Genomic DNA, 25,570 nt, shown 5'->3' with positions numbered 1-25,570 from the left:
AATCATCTTTCTGATATTCTCTTTGCAGCCAGCATCCATCAGATGTCAGCATTTTGATATTCCTAATTTCACGCTCTCTTCTGAATCCAGCACTGAACCTCTAGCAGTTCTCTGTTGATGTACTGTTGCAGCCATTTTTGAATTATCTTCAGCAAAATTTTTCTTGCATGTGATATTAATGATATTGTTGGGTGATTTTCTCATTCTATTGGGTCCCTTTTTGGAATGGGCACAAATATGGATCTCTTCCAATCAGTGGGCCAGCAGGTGTCTTCCAAATTTCTTGGCATAGATGAATGAGCACCTCCAGTGCTGAATTTGTATACTGTCAATTCTTGAAGCCTTCAGTGCAGTTTGGACTTATTTCAGTAACCATGGTTCTTGATCATATGTTACCTCTTGAAATAGTGAACATTTCTTTTTGATACAGTGATTCTGTGTATTCCTTCCATCTTTTTTGATGCTTTCTGTATCATTCAATATTTTGCACGTTATTGTTGTTCTATCTAGTCAGTTCTGACCCATAGCAACCCTGTATAGGGTTTCTGAGGAGCGACGGGTGAACTTGAACTGCTAACCTTGCAGTTCAAACCGACTTTGCAGTCCAGTGCATTAACCCACAGCATCACACCAGGACTTCTATTTTGCCCATAGAATCCTTCAAAATGAAGGCTTGAATTTTTCTCTTCCATTCTTTCGGCTTCAGAAATGCTGAACATGTTCTTCCCTTTGGTTTTCTAATTTCAAGTCTTTGCACGGTTCAATACTTGACTTTTTTTCCCCTCTAGCTGCCCTTTGAAATTGTCTGTTTAGCCCTTCTCTTTCTTTCTTTCTTAATTTGTTTTTACTTCTTTATGCGTAAGAGCAGTTTTAAAAGTCTCTTTTGACATCCATTTTGGTCTTTTTTGTTTGTTTGTTTGTTTTCTCTCTGTGTGATATTCTTGATGTCATCCTACAAAACCCTCCTTCTGGTCTTCAGTCTAATGCATCAGATCTGTTCTTGAGATGATCTCTAAATTCCAGTAGGGCATATTCCAAATCATATTTTGACTCTTATGGACTTGTTTTAATTTTCTTCAGTTCAAGCCTAAACTTGCTTTTGAGCAGTTGATGGCCTTTTTCCACAGTCTGCCTCTGGCCTTGTTTTGGCTGAGGATAATGAGCTTTTTCACTCTCGTCCCACAAATGCACTCAGCTTGATACTTTCGTAGTTCATGTGGTGATATCCATGTGTATGTTGTTTTACAAAGATTTTTGCAATGAATAAGTTGTTGTTCTTGCAGAATTCTAACATGCGATCTCCAGCATGATTTCTGTCACTAGGGCCATATTTTCCAACTACTGTTCCTTCCTTTTTGTTTCCAACCTTTGCATTCCAATCACCAGTCATTATCAATACATCTTGATTGCATATTTGATCTATTTCAGACTGAAAAAGTTGGTAGAATTCTTCAATTTCATCATTACTGGCTTTAGTGTTTGGTGCATAAATTTGAATAATGGTGGTATCAATTGGTTTTCCTTGAAGGCGTATGGATACAGTCCTATCACAGACATTGGTTTTCCTTGCAGGCGTATGGATATTATCCTATCACAGACAGCGTTGTCTTGGTACAACTGATAGAAAGATCCATTATTTGTGCCCATTCCAAAGAAAGGTGGCTCAAAAGAACGCAGAAATTATAGAATGATATCATTAATATCACATTGCAAGTAAAATTTTGCTGAAATTAGGGCCAGTTTTGGAAGAGAATGTAGGACGAGGGGTATCCCTGCTGATGTCAGATGAATCTTAGCTAAACATAGAGATTATCAGAAAGATTTACTGTGTTTTACTGACTATACAAAAACATTTGACTGTGTGGGTTATAAACTGTGGATAACATTGTGAAGAATAGGAATTTCACTGAGTTGTGCTTATGCAGAACTTGTGCACACATCAAGAGGCAGTTATTCTAACAGAACAGGGATTTTTGTGTGATGATTGCAATTACTGACCTATAGGTAAAGTTCAGATTCCTTTAACCTGTGTTGGGAATCTTCAGTCTCCTGCCTGCTTGTACAAACTTGATACTCTGACAACACAGAACTGCTTTTATGTAGTTCCGTGGTTCCTGTGCTTCTATGAGGAGGCTTATAAAAAGTTCATGGGAAAAAATAATTAAAAGATAATGGACAGAAAACATCAAGGCAAGTGGTTGGGTCGCCTCAGGGGAAACCCCCTTCCAAGACTAAGACTCAATGGGAATACACGAGCAGGCATGCGGTTTGACTGGTGACCACATTGGTCACCAATACGGGGAAGTGAGGGAAAAACTACAGTGAACTGTAAGCTAAGTCCGACCATATTCAATAGAGTCCTGTGAACCTGGGTGGAGACCTGGTTGGCCAGCAGTATGGCAAGACCTGGGGACTCTTGGGCCCATAGACAGTGACATAGCCACAGAGGAGTAGAGCAGAGAGTGAAGCATCTGGCAATAAGAAGTGAGGGGAGATGCACAAGAATACCCACACTTGCAGATAATACCCACTTGACCTGGCTTCAATGACTGGATGATCAGAACTCAACTGGAAGAAGAAAGAAAAGGAAACAGAGTAATCTGATACAATGTGATGAACTTGACCTACACCTATGGATGCAGTAGCTCAAAAGAGGGAACAAGTCTTTACCATGAGGGTCAGTCCCAGTCCCTCGGTACACAGGGTAGACAGGGATGGGCAACTTGGACATTGGCTACCCAAAATGGGGGTGGGGGGGAGCCTCCAAGGCAAGAAGTGACTGGCTTACAAGCTTTCAAGGGGGAACCTAGATCCAAAAGGCATGGAGGAAGGTAGAATCTCCAGTGAGTAGTATCCAATTTGTCTGGGCGGGGCTGATAAAAGGAGATGGGGATAGGACCCTTGTGGTACAATAGTGAATAATTGCTATCAGGACTGACTGTAAGGGTTGGAAATGTAAAGGTAGACGTTATGTAGCAAAAGCAGGGGAGTGGCTGACTTTGCAGTCCAGGAGCAGAGGTCCCAGGGACCATCAAGGGAGAAGAGCAGAGTGTGGTTCCCTACCCAGAGAAGCAGTGATTCCAGAGATGGAGTCAGAGATGATGACGTGGAGAGATGGGGCAGCTGGGGACTCTAGACCCAGAGATGGAGAGGGTCTGTGTGCTGATGACAGAGAGGCAAGCTTGCGGGGGGCATAACCTGTGGTTGTTTGATGCATGGAGGAGATTGTAACCATGACAAACAATATACGATAGGATGAATGTAAAGCTAATGTTCTCACATGTAAATTATCACATAATTCACAATAAAAACTTTAAAAAAAAAAAGTATCTAAAATAAAAAAGATAATGAAATTTTCTCATGAACTTTTTGTAGCCTCCATGTGTGGCTTGTTTGCCTGTAACGTTCTCCCTTTTCTTCTCCCTCACCTAGCAAACTGCCACTCATTATTTTAGACTCATTTTAGCTGTTGTCATTCCAAGAAAGCCTTTTCTAATCACTACCTCCCAGGCAGACTTGACTAGGTGTCCTCTAGTACTCCACAAACTTGGCACATATTCATTCCTTTTTTTAATACTGTGTTTTCATTGTTTATGTCTGTTTTGTTTGCTCGAGTTTGAGCTCCTTGAGAGCAGAATCTTTGTTTTAAAATTATCTTTATATCGATCTTGTAATACTATAGAACTTGGCATGTGATAGATGCTCAAATATTTGTACAGTGAATTAAATGATTATTGTCTCTATCTTTCTGGTGCATCTTGCAGTGAATATGTAACCTCAAATGAAATGTGCTTGTGTTATTCTCTATGAAGATTTGTGCTCTGTTGCACATGCTTACTGGTCATAAGATGTTGTTGTTAAGTGCCGTAGAGTGAGTTCCTACCCATAGCGACCCTGTATAGGGTTTCCAAGGAGCAGCTGGTGAGCCTGAACCGCCAATCTTGCATTTCAAAAGCTTTGCAGTCTGGCATATTAACCCACAGTGCCACTACCAGGACTCCCACTGATCATAAGTAACTATTAACAGACTGATCATAAGTACTGGTCTGTTAATCAAAAAAAAAAACCCCACCAGCAGCTCCATAGGACAGAAAACAAACAAAACCAAAAACAATGCCATTAAGTAGATTCTGGTTCATAGCAGGAGAAAAGACCAGCCAGTGTGCTGCTATAACGATTGTTGGTTGTTTGTGTTGTTACTAAGTGCCATGGAGTCAGTATAGGCTTATATCGATACTCTATATAGGGTTTCCAAGAAAAGAGTGGTGGGTTTGAACTGCTAATCTTTTGGTTAGCAGTCCAGCTAGGACCCACTAGGGAACCGTGTGGGGCATTGACTCGATGGCACATAAAAACAGTAGTGTACACAGATATTTGAAATTGAATGTGCGTTTAAAGAAAAAGACAATGATCATATGCAACTTTTATTAGGAACTAGAATTTAGGCTTAATAGCTTTTCTGTATTTTGTACAACTCTGAAATGTGAAGCTTTTCCATGTAATCTCATGCCAATGTTGACCCATGTGGATTAAAATAGCCCTATTTTAATCTATGACCAAATTAGGAATTAGAATATCTATCCAGTGGGAATTTGTAAATTATTGTAGTTTGTAGCATGACAGGTTTATATAAATAATTGCAGTGATTCCCACTGCTTGTTTTAAGTTAAAATCTAGGTTTAGAGAAACGTAATGATGGAAGTACTAAATATTGCCAGTTAAGAAACTTATTCTGGTTCTCTAGCATTTTAAGATATATTATTTATTACTTTTATGAAGGCTCATCAAAACAGACTTGATGAAAAGAAAATTTTATTTCATTAATCTAAAATGTCTTCCTGTATTACCTCACTTCAATTTCTGTTATATGTATGGTATCCGGAAGTAGTTGTCCTTCATTTTGGTTTGTAGCATATTTGTTCTGAAAGCATCTGAAATCAGACTTTAATAAAAACTCTCATAAGAGTGAAATTGTTCCAGAATGTATTTTTAAAAAACTTAACACATTGTTCGAACACTCCTCTGTTTTTATAACTTCAGATTTTACAATGTATCAAACTAATTCTTAATGATGCTTTTTGTTTTCATTGTGTTTCTCAAGAAGTTGGATGTAAAGTAGTTATAAGTCTTTAGTGATTTAAAATTGTATACTTCTCTTTTCCTGCAGATAAAGACACAATAAATAAAATTAGAGATTTGCGCATGAAAGCTGAAGATTATGAAGTAGTGAAGGTGATTGGTAGAGGTGCATTTGGAGAAGTTCAATTGGTAGGTCATTTTAATGAGATTCAGAAGTAATAACTTTATAAAGCTTTAAACAATTTCTCTGCATGCTAAACTTACATTATTTAGGAAAGTGTAGTTTTTAGAAAATATTTGCTTTAAATTCTAGACATTCTTGTTTAAGAGTATCTAGAAAGCCTAGAGTCAACTCCAACACTAGTGTGAAATGCTTTCCCTACTCCCTCACAGCTACAGAATAGGTCTTAAGAAGCATTAGAAAAGAATTTTGAATTGTAAATATATTAAATATATTAAACTGTGTAACATGCTATAGGAAGCATAGTAGACGGAAATTGTGCTATTGTATAAAGGATGAAGTGTTTTTTTTGTTGTTATTTCTGATAATTAAAACAGTCACATTATTTAATTACGGTTAATTCAGCAGACGAATAAAAATAAAAATAGCTCAAATAATAAATAATGTTGAATTATTTAAAGAATGAAGTATTATAATAATTTAGTGAATTGTTCCATGAAATACTGAGCTTTAAATATTAACAAAGGGTTCATTATTTTCCATTTTAAAGGTAAGGCACAAATCCACCAGAAAGGTATATGCTATGAAGCTTCTCAGCAAATTTGAGATGATTAAAAGATCAGATTCTGCTTTTTTCTGGGAAGAAAGAGACATCATGGCTTTTGCTAACAGCCCTTGGGTGGTTCAGGTATAATTTTGCTATTGTTTAATTATTGATTAAGTAGTTTGTAATGCAATATAATATCAGAGAAACTTTTTTTTATCACAGTATCAGAGAATTTATTGGTAAATATTGTAGTACTCTGGGTTAAAGTGCTAGACTGCAAGGTCAGTGGTTCAAGCTCTTCATTCACTCCTTGGAAACCCTATACAGGGTGGCTATGCGGAAATGACTCAATGGCACTTAACAAGCAAACAAAATTGTCTACTTTATCTTTTTTTTTTTTTTTTTTAATTTAGTTTTACCATATCATCACTAGGAGTAAAATAAAGTCAAAGTAAAATAATTACATTATTGTAGAATTTAAACTTTAAAAAATTTGAATAATCAGCTTTGATTTAAAGAAACTTTTGAAGTTCTTAGAAAAATTCTTTCTATTTTTCTACAAACTTTATGAAGCCCCTTCATATATACATAACTTATAATAGTTGCTCTTGTTTAACATGAATTTTAACTTTAAATTTTTTTACAAAACATGTGAGCTTTTAATTTATTTGTAGCTTAAGTTGTGTGGTGGCAGGAATGGGGGATGGAAATGAAGTTGAGAGGAGAGGGGCTAAGTTAAACCTGGCATCCAAATAGTAGCTTTAACTTTTTAGGAAAAAGAATACTAGACCAATCAATGGTCAGTGTTTGTGGGTTCTAGGCTTAACTTCCACAAGCATACGTATGAAGCTGTGGCCAAGTAATTTAATGTCTCTCTTAGTTAAGGAGTTTTGGTGGTGTAGTGGGTTACGTGTTGGACCTTTGGACTGCTAACTGCAAGGTCAGCAGTTTGAATCCACCAACCACTCCTCAGAAGAAAGAGGTGTCTGTCTGTTCCCGTGTTGATTTAAAGCCCAGCCACCACCACCACCACCACCACCACCAGACCTTAATTCTTTACACTTTTATAGGGGATTATAGTCACAGAGATTCATGGAGGTTAATTGTCCACAGTCATACCATTATTAAGGGACAGCTGAGTAATCCAGTTTAACAATGACTTGTTGAGAATTTTGTTGACATAAATTTAATATGCATAAGCTAAATTAAAACTACAGATTGATTGGCATGTTTCTACATTCTGTACTGAAACTTACTTTAAATAGTATAGAAAAGTATTTTTTAAAGTGTAGCACTGTAGGATAAACACTGAACTTCCAGTCACTAGGTCAGTGGTTCAAACCCACCAGCCATTCCTTGGAAAACCTATACCGGATCACTGAGTTGAAATCACCTCAAAGGCACTTAGCAACAACAACATAGTATCTGTTTATTATGTGCAAGGGTCTTTTTTTTTTTGGAAATTGTTTATCATAGTACTTTAAGGGTCTTTGTTACATTTATCAAAACAAAACAGTAATTATGAAAAAATAATTTATTTTAAAAGGATCAGCATGAGGCTGGCCCCTTAAGGTGGAGACCAGCTGTGCTTCTACTCTTTTCTACCAACTCTAAATAGCTGTTCCTCTCATAGCACTCTACACTTCTCATGTAGTTTTGATAATTTGTTGCAGTGGCCACACAGAACTCAGATATCTTAGTCTGAATTATGTTTTTTTTTAGGGAAGTTAACAGGGTCAGAAGTGTTCAGGGCATAGTTCTTCTCTCAGGCAGGCTTCTCTCTGCCCCTGAGCCCCTTGGCCTGGCCTCTGCCCTGCTCCAGCAATGTTGTTGTTGTTAAATGCCATCAAGTCGCTTCCCAATCATAGCAAACCCTGTACTGGGTTTCCAAGGAGTAGCTGAACCACTAACATTGTAGTTAGCTTATCCTACAGTGCCACACCTCATTCAGGGCCACTAATAAGTGCCCCAAAGACACTTCACTCACCTGTAAGCCTCAAATCAAAGGCTAGGCCTAGCTGTTTGGGTCAGCAAACCTAACTCCCCAACAAAGTGTCTGTAGGCACCACCTTCGCCTCCTGCCTGGAGACACTCGGTTTTACTTGCTCCACGGGCTGGGAAGCCCACTCCTTTGACTGGTGGCTCTGCTCTTGGTTCTGCTGCTACTGCTTCTCTGCCATTCCTCTGTTATTCCTTGGTTGTGACAGCTTTGAGTTTCTGGGTCAAGGACTAATGCACAGGTATCTCAGGGTTCAAAGGACATATTCTACTTCCTGCTTCTGAGATGACTCATTTTATATCTACGTGTAAGTTCCATATTTTCATAATCACAACTAGTCCATTTAGCAGTCATTCACAACTAAATCATATCATCCTATCAGCATGTCCTTCCACATTCTCTTACCCAGACCCATTTAAAAAAAAAAATTGTTCAGTGTAAGTTACAAAGACTATGAATAGAAGAGCCATTTGAAGTAACTGCACTGTAATTTATAACTGTTGCTGTTGTTTAGTGCCGTTGAGTCGCTTCCCACTTATAGTGAACTTGTGTAGGGTTCCAAGGAGCAGCTGGTAAGTTTGAACCTCCTACCTTGTGGTTCAAATAATCTTGTGAGCCAATGCTTTATCCCACTCTTCAACCTATAACTACTATTCTACAAAATGAAATTTGATTATTTCATTTAAATCGTATATTACATTAGTATTTTTGTTAATTATTAGATGTGAAACAATCTTACTTAATCATAATGAATTTATTTTGGTTTTTTTTTTGCATTTATGTAGCTTTTCTATGCATTCCAAGATGATCGTTATCTCTACATGGTGATGGAATACATGCCTGGTGGAGATCTTGTAAACTTAATGAGCAACTATGATGTGCCTGAGAAATGGGCACGATTTTATACTGCAGAAGTAGTTCTTGCATTGGATGCAATCCATTCCATGGGCTTTATTCATAGGTAAAGATAAAAAATGTTTTAAATGTTCTCATTTCTTGAAGGTTTATGTAATTAATATTTCCCACTCAAAACCCATTCATCCTCCTCCCATATAATTTGAATGACATTCAAGTACTTGACTTTGAAATTCATAGTTTTTAGCATTTCAGTTTAATGTTGATACAGTAAATATATTCTTTATTTTCTTTAAATTTTATATATAAATTAATATGCTTTCGGTTAGTGAGTAGATCACATTTATCTCTTAGAGGAATAATTTTATTGTTCTGCAAATACCACTTGAATACTGACTATGGGCAATGCTTAAGCATACAAAAATGAAAGTGATTTAGACCTTACCTTTACTAACTATCTTATATGTTTCTATTGCTTTTGATGAAGTAGTGTTAGCTTTTTTGTGGTTAACCACTCTCCTATGGTTTAATTACCCTCTGGAAGAATCAAACTCATTTTGAAAGAAAAGAGAATATATTAGGGGCTTCAAAAAGTTCATGGAAGAATGGAATTAAAGGTATTGAATTTTTCAGATAACTTTTGAAGTCCCCTCATATATGTTCCGTCACCAAGGCATTAGTATATAAAGGAATTTCCCTGACAAAATTAAATTTATAGACAATGGAAAACACATATATTCCAAATATAGCCATATCTAGGTTGAGTGAGGACATGTATTGTACAATAACTGCCTCATGATTTTTTAAATTCAATATCTAATCTATTTCAGAAATACTCCACTTGATTTTGTGTTCTTTTTCCTCCTCAGAGATGTGAAGCCTGATAACATGCTGCTGGATAAATCTGGACATTTGAAGTTAGCAGATTTTGGTACTTGTATGAAGATGAATAAGGTTAATTAATTAAATTTTCATTTAATTTTTCAAAGTAGATGCTAATTTAAGATAGATGCCTCTTTAGAAACTGCTATAAGACTTTACTAACCATATCTGGATTTGTACAGAATTGATGTGTCTTATTTGTTGAGCTAGATACCATGGTTGCAGTGTTTATTAGTAACTTGTTAGTGATTTATTCTTTTCCTCTCTATTTAGGGTCATTGTGGGTTGCCAGATTGGCTAATTCCTTCATAAAAACTTTGTAATACACTACTGGTAACTAGAAATAAAGTTAGCATAAATGTCACTAAATGCTTGTTTTGGTTTTAAATTTAGTCTTTTGTAAAATCAAACTCCAGTAATGTGTGCATTTTTTAGTGTTTTTGTATATATTATGTTTAAAATAACTTTTTAAAAATCACCTTTCTATACAGTTCTACAAGATTTTACTTCTTGCTTTAGGAGTCAGTCTTCAATAACCATTATAGTCTTTGAAACTTAGCAGAGAACAATAGCCAGGAAACTACATATTATTTTAAAAGGAAATTTATTGGTTAAAAGGTAACAATACATGGAAACTTTTGTGTGAACATTTTTTGTAGTTTTGTTACATTAATGCCAGCCAAGGAGCTCTTGTAGCATAGTGGTTACGAATCAGGCTGCTAACCTCAAGGTTGGCAGTTCGAAACTACCAGATGTTCCATGAGAGAAAGATAAAGCTTTCAGCTCCCATAAAGATTTGCAGCCTCAGAAACCCTCTGTAGGGTCACTGTGAGTCAGAACCAACTCCACGATGCTTAACAACAACATCAGGTAACAGGTAGTATCATCTTTTTTTTTTGGTTAAAAATGCATGTTCACCTGGTGGAGACCTGGTTGACCAGCAGTGTGGCAAGACCTGGGGACTCTTGGGCCCAGAATCAGTAACATAGCCACAGAGGACTAGAGTAGAGAGTGAAGTGTCCAGCTGATAAGAAAAGAGGGCAGATGCATAGGAACACCCACACTTGCAGATAATACCCACTTAACTAGGCTTCAATGACTGGATGATCAGAGCTCAACTAGAAGAAGAAAGAAGAGGGATAAAAAAGAGTAATCTGATACAATTTGATGAACTTGACCTACACCTATGGATGCAGTAGCTCAAAAGAGGGAACAAATCTTTACAGTGAAGATCATTCCCACCCCCTCCGTACACAGAGTAGATAGGGACGGGCAACTTGGACATTGGCTACCCAAAATTGGGGGTTGGGGGCCCTCAAAGGCAAGAAGTGACTGGCTTACAAGCTTTCAAGAGGGAGCCTGGATCCAGAGGGCAGGGAGGAAGGTAGACTCTCCACTGAGCAGTATCTAATCAGTGTGGGTGGGGCTGATGAAAGGAGATGCAGATAGGTATCTTGTGATACAATAGTGAATAATTGTTATCAGGACTGATTGAGGGTTGGAAATGTAAAGATAGACGTTTTGTAGCAAAAGTAGGGGAGTGATTGACTTTGCAGTCTAGAAGCGGAGGTCCCTGGGACTATGAAGGGAGAAGAGCAGAGAGTGGGACTCGAGAAGAGCAGAGAGTGGGACCCTACCCAGAGAAGCAGTGACGCCAGAGTTGGAGACAGAGAGGGTGACGTGGAGAGAGATGGAGGGGCGGGGACTTTAGACCCAGAGAGGGCGAGGGGCTGTGTGCTGACGACTGGGGAGGCAGGCTTGTAGGGTATATCCTTTGGTTGGTTGATGATGCATGGAGGGGAGGGGATTGTAACCATGGTAATGAAAGGATATACGATAGAATGAATGTAAAGCTAATGTTTTCCCATGTAAACTATCACATAATTCACAATAAAACATTAAAAAAAAATGCATGTTCATGTGCTTGATACATGTAACATCTGTACGCCATACACATGCTTTCATTTTTTATATTTCTTCAGCCAACTCTTGTATGATTTTTCTCCCCCAGTTTCAAGCATAGTTAAATCAAATATGGTACAATCAATTTTATATTATAAAATATCCTATCAACCAGTCTATTAGCTAATATACTTTTTCTCTAATTAACATGAGATCATTATGTTATCGTAACTGGGAGAATAATGAATGTTGGTAGTGGGTCTTTCTAGTGATATTGTTGTAAGATAAAAATTGCTGCTATAATCCATAGATGAGGGTAAGTCGAAAGTATTGCTATTAATTCATTGTTTTGTTTATGTACCATGGAGTTGGTTCCGACCCGTAGCAACCCTACATAGGGTTTCTGAGGCTGTAAGTCTTTACAGGAACAGAAAGCCTCATCTTTCTCCCATGGAATGGCTGGTAGTTTGGAACTGCTGACCTTGAGGTTAACAGCCCGACTCATAACCACTACATTACCAGAGCTCCTTATTAATAGGAGCCTTTATTAAACAAAAATATAAAATGTTTAAGTATTGTTTCAATTTATCTTTCATCTAGGTTGATGCACATCTGAAAGTGGTGTATCTATCTAACCCTTCCTTGAAGAATTCTATGATTTTCGTTTATACCACATTAAAAGAGTTTTGATGTCTTTGAGGGACTCAAATTTTGTTCCTTTAAAATATTCTTAGACTTTGCGGTATAAAACGAATCTGAAGGGGCAAGGTCAGGACTGTAGGGTGAATGGGGTGAGGTTTCCCAATGAAATTCCCATAGGACAGTGCTTGCTACCCTCAAAGAATGAGAATGTTCATTGTCATGATGGCAAATAAATTCCTTTGTGCAACTTTCCTGCCTTTTTTCTCACCAATGCAGTTTTCAATTTTCTTAAAAGTTCTTCCTAGTAAATCCCCTGGTGGTCCTATGTCCTTTGAGAAAATCTATCAAATTATCCCTTTGGAATTTTCCAAAACAGTTTCCATAACCTTCTGAGCTGACCTCTGCCTTGAATTGAACTGGCCCAGCAGATCTAGAAAGTCACTGTTGTGATTGAACCTTTTTTTTTTTTTAAGGCACCCCAATGAGACTAAAGGAGCTCTGGTAGCGTAGTGGTTACGAATCAGGCTGCTAACCTCAAGGTCAGCAGTAAGAAACTATCAGCTGTTCCATGGAAGAAAGATTAGGCTTTCTGCTCCCTTAAAGATTTATAGCCTTGGAAACCCTGTGCAGGGTGCTATGAGTCAGAACCGACTCCATGGCACATGACAGCAACAACAGCGAGACTAAGATAAGTAAGTGTATTACTGAGGGAACGTGTCTGAAGCCATCCATTGGTTTTGTGTTGTTTGGAAACTGGAACCCTAATAGCAATACTTTTTTATTTACCCTCATTTATGTGTACATTATAAAATATATATGTATACATTGTATATCTATTATAAGTTGTTGCTAAGTGTTGTCTGCTTGGCTCCAACTCATAACAACCCTATTAGTGCTTTCCCATAGCCATCCTGTATAGGATTTCCAAGGTTTTAAGTCTTCTAGGGAGTAGAAAGCCTCATCTTTCTCCCTCAAAGCAGCTGCTGGGCTCAAACCACGGTACTTGTGGTTAGCAGTCCAATGCTTATTGTATAGAGCCACCATGCTCCCTCATTGCAACCCTATGCACAATATTTATTGGTTGGTTATGTGTCATGCAGTCAGTTCTAACTCAGCAACCCTGTGTAGGGTTTCTGAGGCTGTACATCTTACAGGAGCAGAAAACCTCATCTTTCTTCTGTGGACCAACTGATCATTTTAAACTTTTGTCCTTGAGGTTAGCAGCCTAACTTGCAACCACGATGCTACTAGAGCTCCTTATACAACATTTATAGATAATTATTTTTTCATTTTATTACGTTTGCATTTTTAAATACTTGACACTGTATATTCTAATCTGAAAATTTTCCTGCCACTCTTTTTAGGAAGGTATGGTACGATGTGATACAGCAGTTGGAACACCTGATTATATTTCCCCTGAAGTATTAAAATCCCAAGGTGGTGATGGCTATTATGGACGAGAATGTGACTGGTGGTCAGTTGGGGTGTTTTTATATGAAATGCTTGTAGGTGAGTAAAGGAAATTTTTGTCTATAGTTGTTCATTCACCAAACTCACCATTTGTATTTCTTTTAATATCATAGTTATTTTTTCATAGCATTTATTATATTAAGTAATGTTGATCTTATTTGTAGGAAATAGACATGATCCACACTGTTTTTTAAAGCTATGTAGAAGCTTACAGCAACTTTGTGATGTTACTTCTTTTTATTTCTTTTTGGTATATTTTTTTGTTTAATATATATATGTACTCATCTTTTTAAAAAGGTGACTGACTCTCTTTTACCTTTGAAATTTTATTTTCCCAGTGTAGAAAATATTTTACTTGTTTTTGTTTTCTCTCAATTTTTAGGTGATACACCTTTTTATGCAGATTCTCTGGTTGGGACTTACAGTAAGATTATGAACCATAAAAATTCACTTACCTTCCCCGATGATAATGAAATATCAAAAGAAGCAAAGAATCTTATTTGTGCCTTCCTTACTGACAGGTAAATCTGAAAATTGAACTTATTTCCAAGGAAATTATTATTTTGCTGTGGTTTTTTTTTTTTTTTTTTTTTTTTTTTTTAACTTTTTGTTGTAAATGAAGTGAAGGTTTACAGACAAGATCTTCAGTTTTACATTCAACAAATCATACACTTTGTTTTATCTCCATGATTAGAATCCCCTCCATGCAACAACTTCCTCCCTGTGGTTCCTATTTCTCGTCCATCTTCCTTCCTGTCCCTTCTCAACTTTGTCCTTAAATAAATGTTGCCCTTTTGATCTTGAATCATTAGCTATTCCATGGTGAGCATACTGTGCTAATGTTGTCCCCACTATGTATGTATCTAATATATATATATATATATAGACTAAAAATTGGGCCACAATGGCAAGTTCCTTTCTAGACCTTAAGGGTGGTTGAGGACCATCATCTTGGGATCCTCCATCTTCTCTGACCATTAAGCCAGATCTGTCTTACACAATTTTGAGTTTTGGTCCACATTTTCTCCCACTATATCTGGGACCTTCTAATGTGATCCTCTTCAGAGCAGTTGATAGCGGTAGCTGAGCACCTTCTAGTTCTTCTGATCAAAGAGTTGTGGTTAGTCCATTGGACTAGTTGATTCCAAGCATCTTCAATTTTCCTCATTCTTCTGTCTTGTGTGCGTGGAGATGCCAGTAGTTACACCTTGAAGATGGCTGCTCAGTTTTTAAGATCTGCATGTGAGCTCCTACATTTGAACTGTTAGAATATGAACACTACCATTCCTTGGTTCATTCGTGATCACAGTGAGACTTTATAGAACTTTATGATTTGGGGGACATTTCTGAATCTCCACTAGCTTGCCTTACCTGAGGAATGGGATGATAATATATTCTTGGCTGATAACTAGACCAGCTAACCTTTTTTCTCATGTTAAGTTGTTAGAGTTTTAAGTTAGCAATGAGCTCTGGTAGCGTAGTGGTTACGAATCGGGCTGCGAACCACAAGGTCAGCAGTTCAAAACTACCAGCTGTTCCACCGGAGAAAGATGAGGCTTTCTGCTCCCGTAAAGATTTACAGCCTTGGAAACCCTGTACAGAGTCACTATGAGTCAGAACCGACTCCACGGCACATAACAACAACAACAATTATAAAAATGGTAGATTTGTCTTTTTAATAACATTTTTGAAATAAAAATGAATCTTACACAATTAGATATATATTGATTTAATTTTAAAGTATTTCCAATTGATGCTATTTTATATTGTGTATGCTTATTGAATATCAGAAAGATGTTTACCTGTGCTTTCAATTGTGTGGATCATGACAAGCTATGCACAACATTGTGAAGTATGAGTATTCCTGAACACTTAATTGTGCTCATGAGGAATCTGTATATGAACCAAGAGGCAATTGTATGAACAAAACATGGGAACACTGAATGGTTTAAAATTAAGAAAGGTGTGTAACAGGGTTGTATTCTTTCACCATACTTATTCAACCCATATGCTGAGCAAATAATCTGAGAAGCTGGGTACTATGGAGAAAAATGTGGCATCAGGATTGGAGGAAAACTCATTAACAACCTGTGATTATGCAGATGATACAACCTTGCTTGCCGAAAGTGAAGAGGACTTAAAATGTATGGATTACATCTCAATGTAAAGAAAACAAAAATCCTCACCACTGGACCAATAAACAACATTCTTATCAACGGAGAAAAGATTGAAGTTGTCAAGGACTTCATTCTTCTTGGATCAACTATCAACACTCACGGAAGCAGCAGTTAAGAAATCAAACGACATATTGCATTAGGCAAATCTGCTGCACAAGACCTTTTTAAAGTGTTGAAAGGCAAAGATGTCAGCTTGAAGACTAAGGTGCACCTGACCCAAGCCATGGTATTTTCAATAACCTCATAAACATGCAAAAACTGGACAGTGAATAAGGAAGACCATAGAAGAATTGATGCTTTTGAGTTATGGTGTTGGAGGTGAATTTTAAAAGTGCCATGGGCTGCCAAAAGAACCAACAGATCTGTGTTGGAAGAAGTGCAGCCAGAGTGCTCCTTGGAGGCCAGGATGGCCAAACTTCGTCTCTAATACTTTGTATATATATATTGTCAGGAGGGACCAGTAGGATAAAGCTATAGTCCCTTAAAGTATATTGGTGAGATATCTTCTAGATTCCATTGTGATTCTTAATAAATGCATCTGTAAATAATTTCAAAAACAAAAAAAAGCATAATATTAGAAATATGCCTGTTGTTTATCCATTTGAAAGTTAGCTAAGATTACAGTAAACATTACTGTTGTTAATTTCTGATAAGTCAGTTCCGACTCATAACAATCCTATTTATGGTTTCCAAGGAACAGTTGGTGGATTTGAATCTCCAACCTGGTGATTAGCAGTTCAGTGCGTATCCTATAGTGCTACCCCATGATTGTGTAGTATTAATTTAAAGAGTGGCGATTCCTAATGCTTTTAAAATGTGTCTATGTGAAATTTTCTTTAATTAAGATTAATGTCTTTCTTCATTGTCCTTTAGAGCCTGATAAGAGTTTTCAGATATTTACATTTTAATATAAATAATTGTAAGGTGCTATATGTTAGATGTGGCACTGTGAGATAAAGCACTGGACCTCAAGGTTGTCTGTTCGAAGTCACCAGCTGCTCTTTGGAAATCTTATACATGTTACTGCTATTAGTTGAAACCAACTTGATGGAAGTTAACAACAACAACATAGATTAGGTACTAGGGATATTAGAAGTGAGCAAGATACACAGTAGCTCCTACCTCATAGCCCTTTGTTGTTGTTGTTGTTAAGTGCCGTCGAGTCGGTTCCGACCCATAGTGACCCTGTACAGGGTTTCCGAGGGTATAAATCTTTACGGGAGTAGAAAGCCTCATCTTTCTCCCGCAGAGGGGCTGGTAGTTTCGAACCGCTGACCTTAAGGTTCACAGCCCGATTCGTAACCACTAAGCTACCATAGCCCTTTAGGGGAAATAAATCCACTGACTATGATCAAATTGATTGCAACTCATAGTAACCCTGTAGGCCAGAGTAGAACTATTTCTTAGGGTTTCTAAGAATGGAAATCTTTATGGGAACAGGTAGCTTCCTCTTTCTCCTGAAGAACAGTTTGTAGATTGAACTGCTGACCTTCCAGTTAGCAGTTTCACACTTAATTTGCTATGCCTCCAGGTCTCCTTTTGTGGGAGCAAATAAGACAGTACAGAGAGCAAATAAGTGTCCCGAGATTAGTACTGGTTGCCAGAGAGTCAGAGAGGTTGCCTAATCCAGTCTGGGACAGTCAGTGAAAGCGTCTCAATTATGTCTAAAGCATTTGTTTTTTTAACTCATGGAAAAAAATAATAATAATAACTTGGAATTTATGGTATTCTCATTGTTTATAAGCATAGTACTAGAAAATAAAAGTTACTGAGTGCCTCATTCCAGTACTACTAAAAGCATATTTCTTTTTCTTCTTTATTTTACTTTTTATTGTGAATTGAGTGAAGGTTTTCAGACAAGATCATCAGTTTTACATTCAACAAATAATATACTTTGTTTCATCTTAATGATTGAAGTCCATTCCCTGGAACAGCAGCAAGCTGCTTCCCCCCTGTGGCTCCTCATTCCTTCCTACCCACTTTCCCAACCCTTCTCAACATTGTCTGTAGGTACATATTGCCCCTTTGATTTTGAATGATTGATTGTTCCATCATTCCTAATGAGCATATCTAATGCTTGTCTGAAAGAGTGAGGGGTGTGTTCCTTTCCAGACCTGAAGAGTGGTCGAGGACCACAGTCTCAGGCTTCTCCAGTCTTTTTCTGACCAATAAACTGGATCTTGTTTTGTTGGGATTTTTAAAAATATTTTTGAGTTTTGTTCCACACATTATGCCACTCTATCCAGGACCTTCTATTGTGTTCCCGTTATGGGCAGTTGGTAGTGGTAGCTGGGCTCCATCTAGTTTTTCTGGTCTCAGGGTTGTGGAGATTGATGTTCACTTGTCCCATTAATTAGTCCATTGGACAAGTTGATTCCAAGTATCTTCAATTCTCATCACTCTTTTTTCTTCCACACATGGAGAGACCAATAGCTGCACCTTAACACAGCTTCTCAATAGCTTTTAATATCCCAGAAGCGATTCACCAAAGTAGGATGTAGAACGTTGTCTTTGTGTACAATGTTGGACCAACTGACCATGGTATCTATGATCCTGAGCCCCCTGAATCAGCTGCTCATTACCTTAAGTTATTTGATCAACATCTGGTTTTCATCATTTTGCCCCCTGTGTGCACAACCACATTCACAGGGGTGTTTACAGGAAAGGTAAATACTCATGTACCAGTTTATTCTTTCTTGTATATCTGTGGGATATATAAATGTGTACGTATAGGTACATCTATACACATATATATGTGGCGCTGTAGTCTAATGTGTCAGACTGCAAAGTTGTTTGAACAGCAAGGTCGGTGGTTGAAGCTCACCCGCTGCTCCTTGGAAACCCTATATAGGGTTGCTATGGGTCAGAATTGACTTGACGACACTTAACAATAACATACACATATACATGCATTCTGCTCTTCTTCCAATCATCATTCAGCATGTGTCTCTGTCCATGTATCTACCCACAGAGTATTGTTGTCCCAAGGTCATATATATATATATATGTGTGTGTGTGTGTGTGTGTGTGTGTGTATGTATGTATGTATACCCCTCTCTGTCTTCAGCCGCCTTCATCATACTTCTTTCAACCTCCCTCTTCTTATATATTACCTTTCCCTTTCTTGTATGTTGCCCTTCCAGTAACCCAAGTTAACATGTATATACCTTCTATCCTGGGAGCAGACTGGTTATGAGTTGGGCTGCTAACCTCAAGGTCAATAGTTGGGAACGACCAACTGTTTCCAAGATGAGGCTTTCTGTTCCCATAAAGACTTACAGCCTCAGAAACCCTATACAGGTCTACTATGACTTGGAACCCACTCCATGGCACTTAACCAACAAACAACCCTCTCGCCAGCCAGTAAACTATTCTTTCTTCACTCTGGCACCCCTGGCAACCATCAAAAAATGTTGTTTTTCTCTTTCAAGCTTATATATTTGTTGTTGTTGTTGTTAAGTGCCATTGAGTCCATTCTGACCCATTAGCAACCCTGTATAGGGTTTCCAAGGAGCAGCTGGTGAGCTTGAACTGCCAACCTAGCAGTTTAAACAACTTTGCAGTCTGACACATTAACCCACAGCGCCACACCAGGACTCCTGATATATTTGCGGGATATAATAATATATATGTCTCACTCTTCCTCCCTTACCCATTCAACCTATGTTTCAATCCGTGTCTCTATGCCCAGAATAGTGTTTTTCCAGGGTTGTGTGTATGACACTAATTACTTCTTATCCACTTTAACCCATGCATACCTCTCTGTGTCTTCAACTATCTTCATTATTCTCCTGCCATCTTCTTGCATATTGCCCTCCCCCTTCTTAGTATTGCCCTCCTGTCATCCAAACTAACATGTGTCTACTCTAGCCTGTGAATTACACTTCTCTTCATCCCACCCCTGGTAATCATAAAAGAATGTTTCTTTTAGTCTGGAAACCTTTTCTTTAACTTTTATAATAATTGTCTCATACAATACTTGTTCTTTTGTGATTGACTAATTTCATCCAGCATAATGTTTTCCAGGTTCATCTGAGTTATGAATTGTTGTTTGCAGATTCATCATTATTCTTCATCGTTGCATAGTTTTCCATTGTGTGCATGCACCAAAGTTTGCTTATTCATTCTTCCATTGTTGGGCCTTAGGCTATCTCCATCTTTTTGCTAATGTGATTAGTGCTGTGATGCACATAAGTATGCATATATTGACTCATGTCCTGGCTCGTATTTCCAGTTTTCTGAGGAACCACCATACTGTTCTCCAGAGTGGTTGAACCATTTAACAGTCCCACCAGCAATATAGGATGGTTCCAGTCTTTCCATACTCTCAACCAGCAATTGTTGTTTTCTATTTTTCTGAACTTTGCAATTAATGTTGATGTGAGATGATATCTCATTGTTATTTTGATTTGCATCTCCTGTGGCTAATGATCGTGATAATTTTTCATATATTTATTGCCTGCCTGGATGTCTTCCTAGATGAATTGTCTGTTATGTCCTGAAAAGCACATTTCTTAGATCTTATCTCCATGCTCACCAAACAGATCAGAGATCAGTAATTTGTGCTGTTTAACCTCTGAATTTTGTAGTAGTGTTAAGAATTAGTTGTCATTTGTTTTTAATTGGTCAGAAATGTTTAACATTTTAAAATCAAAATTTAACATTTTGAATGTATTCCAGGACATTTTGATAATTTCTGGTATAAAACTAATTTATTGGTTACAAAATTAAAAATACTTAAATTTGATACTATCTAAAAAAAAGTCAAGAAAATGTATTCTGTTGTATTCATTATGCTAATGAAGCAAGGAAAATGATTCATCTGGATTTCTTTTGTTACTAGTAAAGTCATGGAGTGTAATAAATGTGTTTTCATATATTTTTTTCTGAATTGTTAAAGAATTCTTTAATGTCATTCTTCAACTTTTCTTTTTAAGCTGTAAGTTATGCTGACAAGCAATATAATTAACTTACAAACTTGTACTTATGAGCCTATACAGATTTAGCATTCTGCTTACCTAGAAAGGTGTTAAAGATCTTAAGTGATTATTTTTCTTCTTCCCACTCTGCTCAGAGAAGTGAGATTGGGGCGAAATGGTGTAGAAGAAATCAAAAGACATCTCTTCTTCAAAAATGATCAGTGGGCTTGGGAAACTCTTCGAGACAGTAAGTTAATTTTTTTTTGCACATTGCAGTGAGTGTTTGAAAGTAGTGTGTATGTGTTGTTGTTAAGTGCCATCAAGTTGCTTCTGACTCATAGTGGTCTGTGTGGGATTTCCAATGAATGGCTGGTGGGTTTGAACCACCAACCTTGTGGTTAGTAGTCCAGTGTTTATCCACACCAGAAGCCCTATTAACTGTTGTTGTTGGTAAGTGCCATTGAGTCGGTTTTGACTCATAGCAACTCTGTGTATGCTTTACGAAGAGTGGCTGGTGAGTTTTAACCTGTGGTAGCGTAGTGGTTACTAATAAGGCTGCAAACCGCAAGGTCAGCAGTTCGAAACTACCAGCTCTTCCGCAGGAGAAAGATGAGGTGTTTTGCTCCAATAAAGATTTACAGCCTCGGAAGCCCTCTTCAGGGTCGCTATGAGTCGTAATCAACCTTGTGGTCCAGTGCTTATCTGATAGTGCCACACCAGGACTTCTGTTGTTGTTATGATGTGCCGTTGAGTCGGTTGCGACCCATAACAACCCTGTATGGGGTTTCTGAGGAGCATCTGGTGAGCTTGACCCACTGATCTTGCAGTTCAAAAGGCTTTGCAGTCTGGCACATTAACCCACAGCACCAACACCAGGACTCCTGTTAGACACTGGGAAGTAAGTAAGGAACTTTTCCTCCTTCTCAGTTGTAAATGTAACATGATAGTTATCTTCAGATTTCAGTGGTACAGTTTAAGAAGACTGAAAACATACAAATAAGATTGTCAGTCTGAAGAAGTTTTAAAGAGTTACCTTAAGGTCAGCAGTTCAAAACTACTAGCTGATCTGTGGGAGAAAGATGAGGCTTTCTGCTCCCGTAAAGATTTACAGCCTTGGAAACCCTGTACAGGGTCACTGTGGGTCGGAACCAACTCCACAGCACATAACAACAACATTCTGTTACTTTAAATTAATTTTTCAAACCAAGTTGAGCATTGCATGACTATACAATAACTACACAATCGCTTCAAAAGATAGGGAGGACATATAGTCCTTTTAGATATTAAAATGCTGATATTAATTAGGAGAAAAATGATTCAGCAAATATTTACTGGGCAACTTTTATATACTTTTATAACCATGTTTATATACAAATGCTTAATGCACTTGCCTGCTAACCAGAAGGTTGGAGGTTGGACTCCACCCAAAGGTGCCTTAGAAGAAAGACTTGGAAATCTGTTTCTGAAAAATTAGTCATTGAAAACTCAGTGGAGCATAGTTCTACTCTGATATTCATATCATCATCATGTGTCTTAATCTTTACAGAAATTAGTTTCACTTTTTTTATTATATGCTGAGTGCTGCTTTATTCCTAATGCTAGGAAAACAGTTGTGCCCAAGAAAATTTTTTCCATTGTGTAGCTCATATTCTAGTGGAATTGTAGGGTCCACATCATGGCATTTTATTTGTATTGCTACATCTCCTTAAAATAACAACTTATTGTTTGTAAGTGCCATGGAGTTGGTTTTAGCCCCTGTGGCATTGTGGGCTAATGCGTCAGACTGCAAAGTCATCTTGAACTGCAAGGTCAGTTGTTCAAGCTCACCAGCTGCTCCTTGGAAATCCTATACAGGGTTGCTATTGATCGGAATCAACTCGACGGCACATAACAACAACAACCCTATATAGTGTTTCCAAGAAGTGACTGGTGAGTTTGAACCACCGATCTTGTGGTTTAGTACATTATCCTGCAGCACCACAACAGGATTCCTTATAACTTACTTAGATTTCTCAGAAAACAAGTGGATTACTCCCTTGATTTAAATTAAGTGAGTATGTTTAAAGAATTACCACGATTATCCTTGTGATCGTGGTGATGTGCCATGTAGTCGGTTCCGACTCATAGTGACCCTGTATAGGATCTGAGACTGTAAATCTTTACAGGAGCAGCCTCATCTTTCTTTTCGCAGATCAACTCATAGATTCAAACTGCTCACCTTGCAGTTAGCAGCCCAGCTCATACTCCACTATGCCACCAGAGCTCCTTATGTGATTACTACTAGTGTTCTCAATATTACTATTTCTGTATCTTTTTAACATCTATATTGCAATCTGTGATTTTGTTGCAATGTAGATTGTTTGTACTAATAAGCACCTTGGTAGCTTTTTCAAATCCCATTACCTCCTGTTTTGAGGTTACTTAAAAAAAAGAAAAGAAAGATTGTAGTCTGTGGAAATTATCGTCCTTTGTTTCTTCCTACCCCATCTTCTCTTCCCATCCCTAAAATACCAAGAATACTTTGATTCTGAAGTAACTTCTCTGACCTGATAAGGTTTTTTTAATTATATAACAATTATTTCTTTTTCTTCTTCTTTTCTCACTCCTATTTTCTTTGGCAAAAATTCTTGCCTTTTACAAATAATAATTCCTTTGGTGATTTTACCACTTAGATGTCTCCAAATTATAATGACAGCTAATCTTCACCCTCAAGTCCTTGGTAATGCAGGGTGCAGGCTAGAGAATAACTTCATTTTCAAAAGAATTTCCATAATGTTCTTAATCATGTTTACCCTTAATCTAGAGACCCAAAGTATTAGGACTGTATAATTACTTTCCCCTCCTGTTTAAGACATAATTGAAGAAACGGCAAGAATGAGATTAAAGATGTTGTAGTTAAGTGCTGTTGAGTCAATTCCAACCGATAGTGAACCTGTGCATTTCCAAGGAGCAGCTGGTGAGCTTGAACCACTGACCTTGCAGTTCAGATGACTTTGCAGTCTGATGCATTAGCCCACGTGCCACACCAGGACGCCGAGATTAAAGATAGAAAACAACAAAAAACAAAACAAAACAAAAAGAAATGGAAAAAAATGAGGGACCCTGAATTACTTGCTGCTGGTCACATTACTGGTAAATAACCATATCTGAGGAGTCATGGTATGTCACTGTAGAATAAACACTGGATTTCTAACTTTAAGATTGTTGCTTCAAACCTACCAGCTGCTCCTTGGAAACCCTGTACAGGGTCGCTTTGAGTTGGAACCGATTTGATGGCACTTAACAACAGCAATTTCTGAATTCATCGTACATCTTCCTTTTAAAATCTTTTGAACAGGACAATTTCAAAGCAGTATTTCTCAAACTTAAACTTTGGTATTTTGTGCTAGATAATTATTGCTGGGGTTATCCTGAGCATTGTAGGATGTTTAGCAGCATCCCAGGCCTCAGTCCACTAGATGATGGAAGCATCTCTCCCTTAATTGTGACAACCAAGATTGTATCGACATTGCTGACTATTGCCCAGCAGGCAGAATTATCCATGGTAGAGAGCCACTGATGGTAGATAAAAATTTTGCTAATACCATACTTGCATATTTGGCTAGAGGATGAAGACATGGTGTTGAAGTGGTAAAAGCACTTGCTTGCTAACCAGAAAGTTAGCAGTTTCAACCCACTAGCCACTTCACAAGAGAAAGATTTGCAACCTTGGAAATTCTATGGGACAGTTTTATTCTGTCTCGTGGACAGAATATGGGAGTGCAATGGCTCCGTACAACAAGCACTAGACTGTGAACCACAAGGTCCACTGTTCGAAATCACAGCCGTTCTGTGGGAGAAAGATGAGGCTTTCTGCTCCTGAGAAGAAAATCTTGGAAACTTTATACAGGGAGGGTCACTGTGAGTCAGAACTGACTTAACAACCCTTAACAGCATAGGGTCTCAATGAGTTAGATTAGAATCAAATCAATAGCAACAGCAGCAGGTTTGGTTAGTTTTTGTTTTTGTTTTTCAGGGTGGGTTTTTTTTTTTTTTTTTTGGTATTAGATAAGATCTGGCAGTCTTTTCCTTTCCCCCTGCCTCATTTCAGATATATATATACATACATACATACATATATTATTAGCTATCTTCAAGTCAGCCCCTAATTCAAGGTTGATTTTCAGAAATCGATCATCAGGCCTTTCTTCTTAGTCTCTCTTAGTCTGGAAGCTTCATTGAAACCTATTCAACATCATAACAACTGCATGAATAATTTGTTTTAGAAAGATTAGCACAAGGCTGGTCCCTATGAGTTGGAGGTTAAGTATATCCCAACTGTTTGACTTTTCTGAAATGTTATATGATATCTATATAACGTGATATCAGTCACTCTGTAGTCCTTGATAACAATCACAACTCCTTCTTTTCCTCACGTCCCATGGTACTGCAACATGCTACAGTACCACATGTACTGTAAAAAATGTGTCACAAAATTCATAATTGTCCAAAGAAATGGCTTATACAATTGTGAGGGCTGACAAGTCCCAAGTCTGTAGCTTAGAGATCAGTCTGTAGTAATCTTTTCCCCTACGCCTCAGGAGCTGAGGAACCCACGAGGCTGTGAGAGCTAGTGCATCAGGTCAGGTGATGGGCCAAAAGTTCCATAATGTGCCAGATGCAAGTTCCAGGACAAAAGAGCAAGCTTGTCCAAAGCAGTCTTATAGATTGGAGTCAGATTATACCCTAAGGTAAACAAAGGGTGGTTACTTGAGTCACACCCTCTAGTAAGGTAAGGGCATCCATAATCCTTAGTTCTCTTGCAACCTTTACTCCTTTGTTGTTGTTAGGTGCTGTAAAGTTGGTTCCAGCTCATAGGGACCCTGTATAAGGTTTCCAAGGAGTGGTTGGTAGATTTGAACCAACAACCTTGCAGTT

The 25,570-nt window shown here is 37.8% G+C and overlaps 1 protein-coding gene across 1 annotated transcript in view; it reads left to right on the top strand.

Moving 5' to 3' along the window:
• The window catches only part of ROCK1 (Rho-associated, coiled-coil containing protein kinase 1), a 221,691-nt gene that overhangs the window by 93,261 nt on the left and 102,860 nt on the right, over window positions 1–25,570 (top strand). The window contains exons 3-9 of the mRNA XM_006867285.1: window positions 5,168–5,268; window positions 5,811–5,948; window positions 8,592–8,767; window positions 9,531–9,615; window positions 13,452–13,596; window positions 13,940–14,078; window positions 20,809–20,900. Of these exons, the coding sequence (XP_006867347.1) occupies window positions 5,168–5,268; window positions 5,811–5,948; window positions 8,592–8,767; window positions 9,531–9,615; window positions 13,452–13,596; window positions 13,940–14,078; window positions 20,809–20,900 (876 nt within the window). The remainder of the gene's footprint in view (window positions 1–5,167; window positions 5,269–5,810; window positions 5,949–8,591; window positions 8,768–9,530; window positions 9,616–13,451; window positions 13,597–13,939; window positions 14,079–20,808; window positions 20,901–25,570) is intronic.

Source organism: Chrysochloris asiatica, unplaced genomic scaffold (assembly GCF_000296735.1).
Source record: "Chrysochloris asiatica unplaced genomic scaffold, ChrAsi1.0 scaffold00103, whole genome shotgun sequence".
NCBI classification, from domain to species: Eukaryota; Metazoa; Chordata; class Mammalia; order Afrosoricida; family Chrysochloridae; genus Chrysochloris; species Chrysochloris asiatica.
This window is presented reverse-complemented; position numbering and strand designations above follow the sequence as displayed.